Source organism: Rhinoraja longicauda, chromosome 2, assembly GCF_053455715.1.
Source record: "Rhinoraja longicauda isolate Sanriku21f chromosome 2, sRhiLon1.1, whole genome shotgun sequence".
NCBI lineage: Eukaryota > Metazoa > Chordata > Chondrichthyes > Rajiformes > Arhynchobatidae > Rhinoraja > Rhinoraja longicauda.
This window is the reverse complement of record NC_135954.1, coordinates 36,641,140-36,653,753: the sequence shown is the minus strand read 5'-3', so window position 1 is coordinate 36,653,753 and position 12,614 is coordinate 36,641,140. Positions and strand designations below refer to the sequence as shown.

General features: G+C 45.3%; 1 protein-coding gene across 2 annotated transcripts in view; it reads right to left on the bottom strand.

Annotated features, from left to right (window-relative positions):
- The window catches only part of cdk14 (cyclin dependent kinase 14), a 520,407-nt gene extending 518,128 nt beyond the window's left edge, over positions 1-2,279 (bottom strand). The window contains exons 1-3 of one of the 2 annotated variants that reach the window (XM_078417377.1): positions 2,235-2,279; positions 1,659-1,818; positions 1,091-1,122 (exon numbers count right to left, since the gene is read on the bottom strand). In XM_078417377.1, coding sequence (XP_078273503.1) covers positions 1,091-1,122; positions 1,659-1,749 — 123 coding nt within the window. In that variant the 5' untranslated portion in view covers positions 1,750-1,818; positions 2,235-2,279. Of the gene's footprint in view, positions 1-1,090; positions 1,123-1,658; positions 1,819-2,102; positions 2,205-2,234 lie in introns of those variants that run through there. The other variant, XM_078417369.1, reaches the window with a different exon arrangement.
- Between the last annotated feature and the right edge of the window lie 10,335 nt (positions 2,280-12,614).

Here is a 12,614-nt window from a genome sequence, read left to right as displayed (position 1 = left end):
GCATCCCTTTGTGGCATTAAATTAACATTGCTTCTAATTTCAGTTCATTGACACGAAGTGTTAGTTTTTGAACCCATTGAATAATGTCATAATATTAATACATTTCCAAGAAAGATAATGTTGCATATATAATATTTGTATACCTTATTTCCATCATAGATTTCACTGAGCAAAAACTATTTACCTTTTAACTTTGGACCACGTTTACACATGTTAGCAGTAAACAAACTATGTTTACAAACTTTTGTTTCACTGTATTCAAGTTCTGTGCATTTTGTGCATTTTATTCATGAATTTAATTATCCACAGGCAACATTTTTACTATTTTATCTTAAAATTAACACTCTCGTTTTCTGCTATAAGTATTTCAATCATGATGAACTTGTGTTATCTTATCCATTTGGTTACATTGTCATGAAGATGGTAAACTGAAATATGGACTGACAATCTAGTAATTATACTTAATCTAGCTCTGAATGCAGATTCTCTCAGGAGGATGACAGTTAATATTTATGATATGCACAAAAATGCCTCGTGTTCTTGCATCCTATTGATATCATCTCTTGATTCATATGGAACCAAGACAATTCTGGCTCAGTCCCAGTATCTGAACAGAACATTCTGTAAAACACACTGCTCATGAGTCTGTGGCGGCACCCACTACAAGTCTATTATAAATTTCCATCTGCAAATAATCTAGGGTGTCAACGCATTGTTATTTGCAACGAGACTTGCTTGCAACTGAGAAATGTTTTGATTACACTTTGTAGTCACTGTGTAGAAAGGAAGAGGATTTACATTGAAGCACTCTCACTGACTAAATGCACGAATGGCTACATTTAACATCCCTTGGTGCTGATGGTTAAATGCTGCAATAAAAGTTATTCTAAAGATCATTTTAACATGGCCTGTGTTACTCAAAATAATTTCAGGTAATAAAAGTCTGTTCCAATTTTTAACCTTGGTGACTCAGGCAAAATAACAGCGTCTTTTTATCCAATTGCACAAAGAGAATAGATTCTAGCCAGTAACTTGTCTTCAGCACTATCACTACAAACCCACACACTGTGCCGTTTCGGTGGATTCCTACCTCATCGAAGCTATTGTCCTCCTTCTTCAAGGCTTTAAAAAAAAACAGACAAAAGAAAATTATAAATCTAACGCAACTGTAAACTTCGTTTGCAATAGTATTAAACTGTAGTGGTTAAATTGCTTTGTTGTATGTGTTCTCGTTTTTGGAAATATCTTATAGAACATTTTTTCCAGCGATACCAAATGACCCTAACAATGATCTGAAATATGTTAACGATGCTGCGAGATCAAAACGTACATAATAAGCGTTTTGCATATTTTTTTACAAAAAAATAATCTTCATTTAACGTTGCTACACATCAGTCTGTGAGCTTGCATTAGAATCCAAGCCCGCTAAACCCTGTGATTACTGCGCCAGCTAGCTTTACCTCGGTGAAAGTGTCTTTCTTTGAACGGAAAAGAAAAAAAATCCCCAAGAAAAGATCATTTAAAAACTAATGAACACATTTTTTTTTTCTTTTCAGAAAGCGGAAGTAAATTGTGAAGTCTGGTCTTTTTAATTCTACGCTTTGAGTAACTAACACACTCACTCACTCACTCACCCACTCACTCACTCACTCACTCACCCAAACGGCTGAAACTCTCCGATAAAGTTCTCCTCAACTTTTTCATTCTGCTGATTTTCTCAGCCGATTGGTCTGAAATCATATCACACATCGCGGTTGTAGTCAGTCGCCGGGCGCCGCTCCTCGTTCTACCTCTTGAGTCCTTGCGACTCGGCAGATGCTGGTCAGTGCGAAAGAGAAAAAGTAATTGGACCCCATATAATAAGTAAACGCAAAATGAAAAGCCAAAGGTTTCAGTCAAGTTTGAAAGTCAGCCCCCCCAATCCCCATCCCCTCCGCTTTCTGTCAAACACAGGGAGTATGTTCACAGCCCCTCGGCGTTTGGGAAGTTAAATTGCACTGAGTTCCCCCCACTCTCCTCGATGTCTTGGCAAGTGACTGGGGGGTGGGCGGGTGTAGAGTGTGGGGGGTGGAGGGGGGGGGGGTGTAGAGAGAGTCATTCACCCAGTGAGGAAATGGTGAGATCTTTCCCCCTCTTGTGCTTCGTGCGGGAACAGCGAGAAGATGAGGTGGGGGGGTGGGGGGGGGAGAGGAACCAAGGCGAAAAGCTGCCTCCACTCTCAGCGCTGAAGTCACCGCTTGATCCAAGCTCCGCAAGCGGCGCTGGTTGTCATGTTCGGCAAACCAGGGGCTCCCCAGATGCCGACAGGCCCGCCTCCTCTCGCCCCATTCGTCGCTAGCGCTGCGTCCTGCCCTCCGGCTGGCCCAGCTGCATGCCCGTCAGTCGTTCAGTTTACACCCCTTCCCCTTCCCTCCAATCCTTCCACCTCTCTCTCTCCACCCCCTTCCCCTCTCTCCACCCCTTCCCCTCTCTCTCCACCCCCTTCCACCTCTCTCTCTCCACCCCCTTCCCCTCTCTCCACCCCCTTCCTCTCTCTCCACCCCCTTCCCCTCTCTCCACCCCCTTCCCCTCCCTCCACCCCCTTCCCCTCTCTCTCCACCCCCCTTCCCCTCTCTCCACCCCCTTCCAAACCCTCTCCCCACCCCCTTCCCCTCTCTCCACCCCCTTCCCCTCTCTCCACCCCCTTCCCCTCTCCACCCCTTCTCCTCTCTCTCCACCCCTTCCCCCTCCCTCCGCCCCCTTCCCCTCTCTCCACCCCCCTTCCCCTCTCCATCCACCCCTTCTTCTCTCTCTCCACCCCCCTTCCCCCCTCTCTCCACCCCCTTCCCCTCTCTCACCACCCCTTCCCCTCTCCCACCACCCCCTTCCTCTCCCTCCACCCCCTTCCCCTCTCCCTCCACCCCCTTCCCCTCTCCCTCCACCCCCTTCTTCTCTCCCTCCACCCCCTTCCCCTCTCCCTCCACCCCCTTCCCCTCTCTCTCCACCCCCCTTCCCCTCTCCCTCCACCCCCTTCCCCTCCCTCCACCCCTTCCCCTCTCCCACCACCCCCTTCCCCTCCCTCCACCCCTTCTCCTCTCCCTCCACCCCCTTCTCCTCTCCCTCCACCCCCTTCTCCTCTCCCTCCACCCCTTCCCCTCCCTCCACCCCTTCCCCTCTCCCACCACCCCCTTCTCCTCTCCCTCCACCCCTTCCCCTCCCACCACCCCCTTCCCCTCCCTCCACCCCCTTCCCCTCTCCCTCCACCCACTTCCCCTCTCCCTCCACCCCCTTCCCCTCTCTCTCCACCCCCCTTCCCCTCTCCCTCCACCCCCCTTCCCCTCTCCCTCCACCCCTTCCCCTCTCCCACCACCCCCTCCCCTCCCTCCACCCCTTCCCCTCCCACCACCCCCTTCCCCTCCCTCCACCCCTTCCCCTCTCCCACCACCCCTTCCCCTCTCCCTCCACCCCCTTCCCCTCCCTCCACCCCCTTCCCCTCCCTCCACCCCCTTCCCCTCCCTCCACCCCTTCCCCTCTCCCTCCACCCCCTTCTCCTCTCTCTCCACCCCCCATCCCCTCTCCCACCACCCCCTTCCCCTCCCTCCACCCCCTTCCCCTCCCTCCACCCCTTCCCCTCCTTCCCCTCTCTCCACCCCCCTTCTTCTCTCTCTCCACCCCCTTCCCCCCCCCCCTCTCCACCCCCTTCTCCACTCTCCCACCCCCCCCCCCCCCCTCCCTTTGGCCTCTCCCACCCGAGGATGCCGGGCTCCGGACTTCGTTGCCACCCAGACATTTCCCTTCGTGTTTTATTTTTATTTAAATTGTTTGACAGTGGGGGAACACGGTGCACACAATGTCGAGTTTGAAGCAGAAAACGATCACCGGTCCCACGTACTGCCGTTAAATGCGAAATACTGCTTTTATGTTTATCTCCTCCGACTGACATTGGTCAAAATGTTACAGTTTGGGTTTTAGATCAGATATGGACCGACCTTTATTAATTTGAAGGCGTGAGTCACGGCCACTGACAACCGCGCTTGGACAGAAATTACAGGTTCGAGATGACAGCCTGCAGGCAAGCCGATAATAGCAGCAATAACAACACCCTCGTCAAAGAACAAGGCAGATTTGGAGAGCGGTAAACTGACGAAGCTGATACTCGCACATAATTGTATCAATTTAAGTGACGAGGACGCTCAAGCAGAACTTGTCCTTCGTGCTGCATTGAACCTGTTCTAGTTTTCATTCCAATTCACACAAAACAGAGACGTGCCTGCATATTCTTCCAATCTAATGTTTTAAAATAAGTTCTTATTCGGGGTATCGCGAGCTGTATCTCGTGATAAAAAAGACACATAGTGCTGGAGTAACTCAGCGGGCCAGGAGAACATGGATAGATGATATTTCGGGTCGAGACCCTTCTGCCCCGTTGCTCCAGCACTTTGTACTTTTTTTTTGCAAACCAGTATCTACAGTTCTTTTTTTTTACACCTTGTATCTAGTGATGGGTGAGAATTCAGGGCGTTTCTTTTTTTACGGCGAGAAACCTCACAAAGTGCAAGTACACAAAAATATATTTTCATTTTCGAGAAATGTAAACTCGAATCTAGTTTATTTATAGTTTGCATAACTGAAGATTGATAAGTGGTACACTGTGATAATATTTAGGTTACACACTGACTCTATTAGCGCTATACAAAACTGCGTAGTCAAAATGCAATACAGCTCAAATGTTTACTAAATATATTCCACGAGTCTCTTCCTGACACCGAGGCACCCAGCGCAGAATTGATCAGGTGATAGTCAGGGGAAAGGTTCAGCAGGCAAATGTCTCCTCTCGGCTGCCAATTACCTCATCATCGGCGTTGAAATTCAATCATAAAGTCGTTAAGTAGGCTACAGAGCATCAAAGCCTTCTGGAGTGATAGTTGTTTGACATGGACAAAGGTACTTTGTAAGTTTCCATGAGAGCAATGTTCTGTGCGATTTCTCTCCTTTGGGGAATCCAGTCAGCTTCATTATTTGATTGGGTTTATACTTAATACTATTTATTCCATTGATATGAGAAAAGGGAAATTGAAGCCTAAAGCAACATTCTGAAGAAGGGTCCCACACCAAAACATCATCTATCCATTCCATCCACACATTCTGCCTGATCTAGTGAATTACTTCAACCTTTGTGTTTTATTCAAGGTACTCAAGGATCAAGGGCATTAGGTTTATTATTGTCATGTGTACCAAGGTACAACATATCTTTCATCCATTTGTTCTATATCTCTCTATATCATCCTTTCTCTCTCGTTTCCCTTTCCCCAGACTCTCTGTTTGAAGGGTCTTGACCCCAAAAGTTACTTTTTTGCAAATCTTTCATTCATTTATTCTATATCTCTCTATATCACCATTTATATCTCTCATTTCCTTTTTGCCTGACTCTCAGTGTGAAGTGGGTCTCAACACGAAACGTCAACCTATTCCTTCCCTCCGGAGATGCTGCCTGACCTGATGTTACTCCAGCTTTTTGTGTCTATCTACAATGAAAAACTTTGCTTGGCATGTTATCCAATCACATCAAATAATAACACAGTATATATTAATACATTCAAGTCAAACTCAAGTACAATAGATAAAGCAAAGGGGGAAATACTTTTATTTTAATTTAGAGTAGTTCTCAGCATTAAACAAACATCATCAGTCTGAAGAAGGGCCCCACACCAAAACATCATCTATGCATTCCATCCACACATTCTGCCGGATCTAGTGAATTACTTCAACCCTTTGTGTTTTATTCAAGATTTCAGCAACCAGTTACTTGCGTCACCATCTTGTAGACTTTATAACAAAGTTCTAATAACCACACTGAAGAAGGGTCCCAATGTGTTACTTTATCTTCCACAGAAGATTCTTTCCACAGATGCTGCCTCACCTGCTGAGTTCCTCCAGCACTTAGTGTTTTGTTGTGATCAATATTTACTTTCTCCTGACAAGCAATTATGTCAATCATGCTTAAAAACAGAATTTTTCAATCAGTTATACAATTTTGTTCACTGACTATTCTGTTTCCTCGCATAAAATTGCACCTCTCTGAACATATGTCTGGACAATATCTTAACATTCATTTATTGCTCCCTTCAGTAAGATTTCAAAGGAACTTTCTGTCAGGCCAAACAACCTTCATTTTATGCTCAGGAGTGTTGATCTCTTCCAATATCTTACGGTTATAAGGTCATAATTGATAGGAGCAGAATTAGGCCATTCAGCCCATCAAATCTACTCCGCCATTCAATCATGGCTGATCTATCTCTCCCTCCTAACCCATTCAGCGGACATTCAGCCCATTGACATTGTAGTGCTTAAACATGAGAGCAAACCAACCTGCTCCACACCCCCTCTTTCTCCCCAAAGCCCTGCAAATTTTCCCTTTCATCTACTATCCAGAGACTTTTTGAATGCTACAGTTGGATCTGACCCTACTGGTTCTGGAAATCCATCCCTGTCCCTCACGACTTGCTGCACAAAATTAAAATCTTCCTTTACTTTTGATTCTTTTGTCAATCACTTCCTCTGTTAATGGGGATGATTTTGTCTATACTCTTCACAAACTGAAAGGCTTCCATCAGATCCCCTCACAATTTTCGCTGTTTCAAGAAGAACATCCCCAGATTCTTCAGTCTATCCCAATAAATTATCTCTCATTCCAGTCTTTCATTCCGGGATTCATTTTGGTAAGCAGCATTTTCACCGCAACCAAAATCTCCTAATATGTGACACCAAAGAGTTAAAACAGTATTACAGTTTTGGCACATCTGTAGGGGTTACAATCCTCCAAAAAGGGAGCTGTGCCTACTCTGAATATTAGGGGAAATTTGGTCTGTGATGTAAGGATTGCTTCCCTCAGCCAGCTGATCCCAGTGTGTCAGCTGTAAACATTTCTATGTCAACCTGCTTTCAAAATCATTGAAGGGCATTTATTTATGAACATGGACAATGTTGTGAGACACCTTTTAGGTCCTTTACCATAGCATACTGCAGTAAGAGCTTTTTGGGCTTTGAATCTTTAAATAGTTTTGTTGTCTACTGCCTACCATACTGTATGCTTACATCTGGAAGAAATGATGCCTGAGCTTTTATGATAATGGCAGCTAACTCGCCTTAGGCTCGGCCCGCTGCGGACCGTCCGGCGCGGCCTGCAACCACAACAACCTGACCACGGGAGAGGACAGCAGGAGAAGGGAAAAGACATTGTGGCCTTCCATCACAGTGAGGAGAGGACTGGAGGAGACTCACTGTGATGGATGTTTTCTTGATGGATGTTTCTTTTGTGTGTTTTGGGGGTTGTGTAATTTTAATGCCTATTTTGATGCTTTTGTTGTTGGACTGTGGGTGACTGAATTTCGTCCAATTTGGATGACAATAAAGCTATCTTGAATCTTAATAACCTAATCATGATGTAACTGACAGTTTTATTTCACAACAAGAACAATATTTTTTTCTTATTTCTTCATTTTTCAGAATCTGGGCATCCCTGGCATGGTCAGCATTTATCGCTCATGTCCTAATTCCACTAACGAATGTGATGGACCATGTTTATGAACAGCTGAAGTCGTTTTGATGAAAGTAGTCCCAAAATATTGATGGGTCAGGAGTTCCAAGATTGACTCCCACTGCTGCTGGGATTGATACCAGTGATATATTCCCATATGAGTTTGCTGTTTGACTTATTGGTGGTGCACCCCCATTTTGCCTGAAGCATTTCTACCTTCTTGGTGATGGAGACAACAGTTTAGAAGATGCTGTTGGAGAAGTCCAGTTGAGAAAATATGGTCCATTTTTCAGATGATACCCGCAACACCCAAGATATTCGCTGATAGGAAGGAATGTTTCAGGTCATGGATGGGTTATCAATCGATTGGTCTATTTAGTCCTTAAGAGTTGTTGGCATTGCACTCATCCAGGCAAATAGCGGGTGCTCCATCAAATCCCTTACGTGTCTTCTAGATAATGGAAAAAAAATTGGGTGCCAAGAGGAAAATCACTCTACCCAGCCTCTGAACTTTATTTTACATGGATAGGATAGGTTCGGAGGGATATGAGCCAAATGCAGGCAGGTAGCACTAGTGTAGATGTGGAGGCATGTTGGATGTGTGGGCATGTTGGGCTGAAGGCCCTGTTTCCCCACTGTATGACTCTATGACTCCATGACTCTATTTACTGCATTCATGAAGCTGGAGCAATTCAGTTTCTGATTGATGGTGATGTCCATGACATTAAGGGTGGGGGATTTAGTAATGGTTGTGTGATGCAAAGCCAAGGACTGTGATTAGACAGGGGAAAGATTTTGGCCCATTCAACCTTCTTCTCACAACTGTCAACTGTTGTGTATCTCAACATATGTACCCTGCACCTCACCCGAAAATCCATGAATATCTGGTAGATTAAATACTCACCGGTTTCGTTAAAATAAATCTGGAAATTTTCTCTCCAGCCTCCTTAGACAATCTAAACTAGTGCAGGGGAGTACTTTTACTTGGATAATACTCTCCAGTGCCTAATGTTTGTGCAAATATTTCTGCCCCAGCAACAACAGGTTCAATTCCCTCTTCAGCCAATTCATTCATTGAATTAAGATTCCCTGTGCAAAGCAGTCGCTTGTTTCAAAGCTCCATTGTTCTGTGGGGAAAGAACCACTTCTTGATAAAAAAACTTAGATATGGCCTAACAAAAAAAGTGACGACTGGACTCCAATAGTAACACAGATTATCAAGATATGGATGCCCACATTTCAGACTTGTTGTGCAACCATCAAGGAGACTATTTCTCTGTTTATATTTGATCTCAAAACACTTATCTTATCTGACAGGCTGACTACATTCTGCCTTTAGTTGTGACCGCAGCTTTCATTTCAGAACCTCACTATCTGAAACTGTGAGGCCAAAATTCACTGGGACAAAAAAACAACAGCATGAGTGAATTGGAGCATTGCATTCTGCATTTCCAGATCCCAGGTAAACTGTTTAATAATTCTATTATATGCGCAATATTTTTGAAGTTGGTCCCTCAGACTTACAGTCAAAGGAATGGAATTCCTACTTCATAGATCATAATGTGCAGGTGCAGCTTTTAACTTATTGCTGCGAAATTTACAGTGGAGGAAACAGAACTCGGCTATTCTGAGCCAACAATAAGAATACTTCCACCTGTACTTCCTGCTGGTAACAAGCTGGCCAATTTTGAGTTATCTGAAGCATATTGTGCTAAAGTAAGCCGGAAACCTGCTAAGTTCCATGTTGGAAGGTAACAAGTGTGAATGCCATGCAGAAAAATACAATGGTGAGAAGGAATGCCACACATGGTTGCGAACAGCAATAAACTGCAGGCGGGAGAATGCGGTTTCTTCATTAAAAGCGTCATCTTCCCAGCGCAGGTAGGAATTCAACAGCTTGAAGGAGTTTGTCAAGGCAAGTGAGAGCATAATCCATTTGCATGCTTGCAACAGACAGGGCTTTCCACATAATAATGGGTCGACTGAGGCTCATGTTCTTGCAACTTCATCATAGGCCCAGCAAAAGATTCAAGCAAGTATTAAAAATGTTTAAAGCTTCCGGCCCCAGTTAATTTCTGTATCGCCGGCATGTGGGAGGGGATATAAATTGTCAAATAAATTGTCCATAATGTAAAGAGTCAGGAGCAATCTACATCACTGATCTTGGATGAAATGGTTAATAAGTTTGGAAGTGACACTGAAACTGGTGGCATCGAAGACAGTGAAAAAGGTCATCAAGAATTATAGTAGCATCTTGATCAGCTGGGTAAATGGGACGAGGAATGGCACATGGAGTTTAATTCAGACAAGTGCAGGGTGTTGTATTTTGGGAAGTCAAACCACAGTAGGAGCACATTAGAGGCAGATAACATGTTCCCAATGTTGGGGGAGTCCAGAACAAGGGGCCACAGTTTGAGAATAAGGGGTAGGCCATTTAGAACGGAGATGAGGAAGAACTTTTTCAGTCAGAGGGTGGTGAAGGTGTGGAATTCTCTGCCTCAGAAGGCAGTGGAGGCCAGTTCGTTGGATGCTTTCAAGAGAGAGCTGGATAGAGCTCTTAAGGATAGCGGAGTGAGGGGGTATGGGGAGAAGGCAGGAACGGGGTACTGATTGAGAATGATCAGCCATGATCGCATTGAATGGCGGTGCTGGCTCGAAGGGCTGAATGGCCTACTCCTGCACCTATTGTCTATTGTCTATTGTCTATTGTGGAAGGTAGTGCCCTGGAGAATGTTATAGAGCAGAGGGACCGAGAAGTACAAGTGCATAGTTCCCTGAAAGTGGAGTAACAGATGGATAATGCAGTGTAGGCTTTTGGTACATTGGCCTTTATCAGTAAGGGCATTGAGTATAGATCAAATAACAAAGTGATAGAGGAACTCAATGGATCAGACAGAATTTGTGGAGAAATTGAACAGATGGCATTTTGCGTTATGCCCCTTCTTCATACTGAAGGAGTGGAGATGGAGGGAGCTGGAAAAGAAAGATGGGGGAATCCGGGCAAATGTTAGGTGGATACAAGTGTGGAGGAGGGGAGGGGAATTGGGGGTGGGGAGGTTGGTGACTGGCAAATGGGTAGATTTAGTGGCGAAGGCTAAGGGTGAAAAGAAGACAAATGGGTGTCAGATTAGGAAGAGGACCAGGGAGAGAGGAAAAGGAACGATGAGAAAAGAGAAATAGAGAATGGGGATGGGAGGGCTGAGAGGTGTGTATATAGAGGAAGGAAAAGGACCAGGGTAACAGGGGTGATGTGAGAAGGCAGGAGAATGAGAGGGGGTGGTTATTCCTTGAAGTGGGAGAATTCAATGTTCATACCGTTGGATTGTAGGCTAATGTATGTGGTGCTGTTCTAGTTTGCGTGTGAGCTCACTCTAACAATGAAAGATGTCAAGTACTGAAAGGTTGGTATAGGAATGGGAAAGAGGCAGGTTGGGTGGGAAGGATGAGTGAAACAAGTAGCTACAGAGGTCTCTATGGAAAGCGAAAAGATGTGATGACGTGAAAATGGTGGTGGAATCCCGCTGAAGGTGGCAGAAATGTTGGAGAATAATGCATTGGATGCAGAGGCTGGTGGGGTGAAAGGTGAAGACTAAGTGTCCCTGACACTTACATAGAAACATAGAAACATAGAAAATAGGTGCAGGAGTAGGCCATTCGGCCCTTCGAGCCTGCACCGCCATTCAATATGATCATGGCTGATCATCCAACTCAGTATCCCGTACCTGCCTTCTCTCCATACCCCATGATCCCTTTAGCCACAAGGGCCACATCTAACTCCCTCTTAAACATAGCCAATGAACTGGCCTCAACTACCTTCTGTTGCAGAGAATTCCACAGATTCACCACTCTCTGTGTGAATTTTTTTCTTCTCATCTCGGTCCTAAAAGACTTCCCCCTTATCCTTAAACTGTGACCCCTTGTTCTGGACTTCCCCAACATCGGGAACAATCTTCCTGCATCTAGCCTGTCCAACCCCTTAAGAATTTTGTAAGTTTCTATAAGATCTCCCCTCAATCTTCTAAATTCCAGCGAGTACAAGCCTAGTCTATCCAATCTTTCTTCATATGAAAGTCCTGCCATCCCAGGAATCAATCTGGGACCACTGGGACACCACTGGGACTCACTGCCCATCCTCTAATTCTAACAACTTCATTTCCCCATACCTCACACTCATAGACCATGCCATTCTCCTCCCTCGATGGTATCTCCACTGAGTCCCCCCCCCCCCTCTACTCTGAGCTCCTCAGATCTTGTGTCTGACCCCAACCCCTGTCATGTTTTCACCTTCCCCCCCCCCCAACATCCCCTTCTCCTATGCTGAACAGTCTGACTTTCAAGAGAGAGTTAGATAGAGCTCTTAAAGATAGCAGAGTCAAGGGATATGGGGAGAAGGCTGGAACAGGGTACTGATTGTGGATGATCAGCCATGATCACAGTGAATGGTGGTGCTGGCTCGAAAGGCTGAATGGCCTACTCATGTCTATTGTCTATTGCCTTACCCTTTGTACCCCTATGCCAACACCTCACCACTTTCCCCTGCAGCCAAAGATGTAACACTATCCTTACACCTCCTCTCTTACTTCCATCGAGGCCCACCCAATATCCTTTCCAGGTGAGACAGAGATTAATATGCACATCTTCCAATCTCCTCTGCTGCATTCCGTGCTCCTGATGTGGACGCCTCTGCATTGTAAGACCATTCTTAGGCTCAATGATAGTTTCGCTGAACACTTGCTCTTGGTCTGCCAAGGCTGACTGCAGTTCCCAGTTGCTAACCATTTTAACTGCACTTCGAATTCCCATACCAACATTTCTATCTTTGACCCCTCCATTGCCAAAGTGAGGACACATGCAGTTGGAAGAACAGAACCTCATGTTCCACTTGAGTAGCCTACAAACCAAAAGTATAAATATTTCATTCTCTAATCTCAAGCAATGTCCCCCCCTCCCCCCTTTCATTTCCTTGGAGGTCCTATGGGATCATTAAGATGGAAAGGGTGCTGAAAAGATTTTGGAGGATTTTGTCAGGACGCTAGAGATTAAATTGTAGGGACAGATTGGACAGGCTAGGACTTTATTTCTTGGAACATAGGAGATT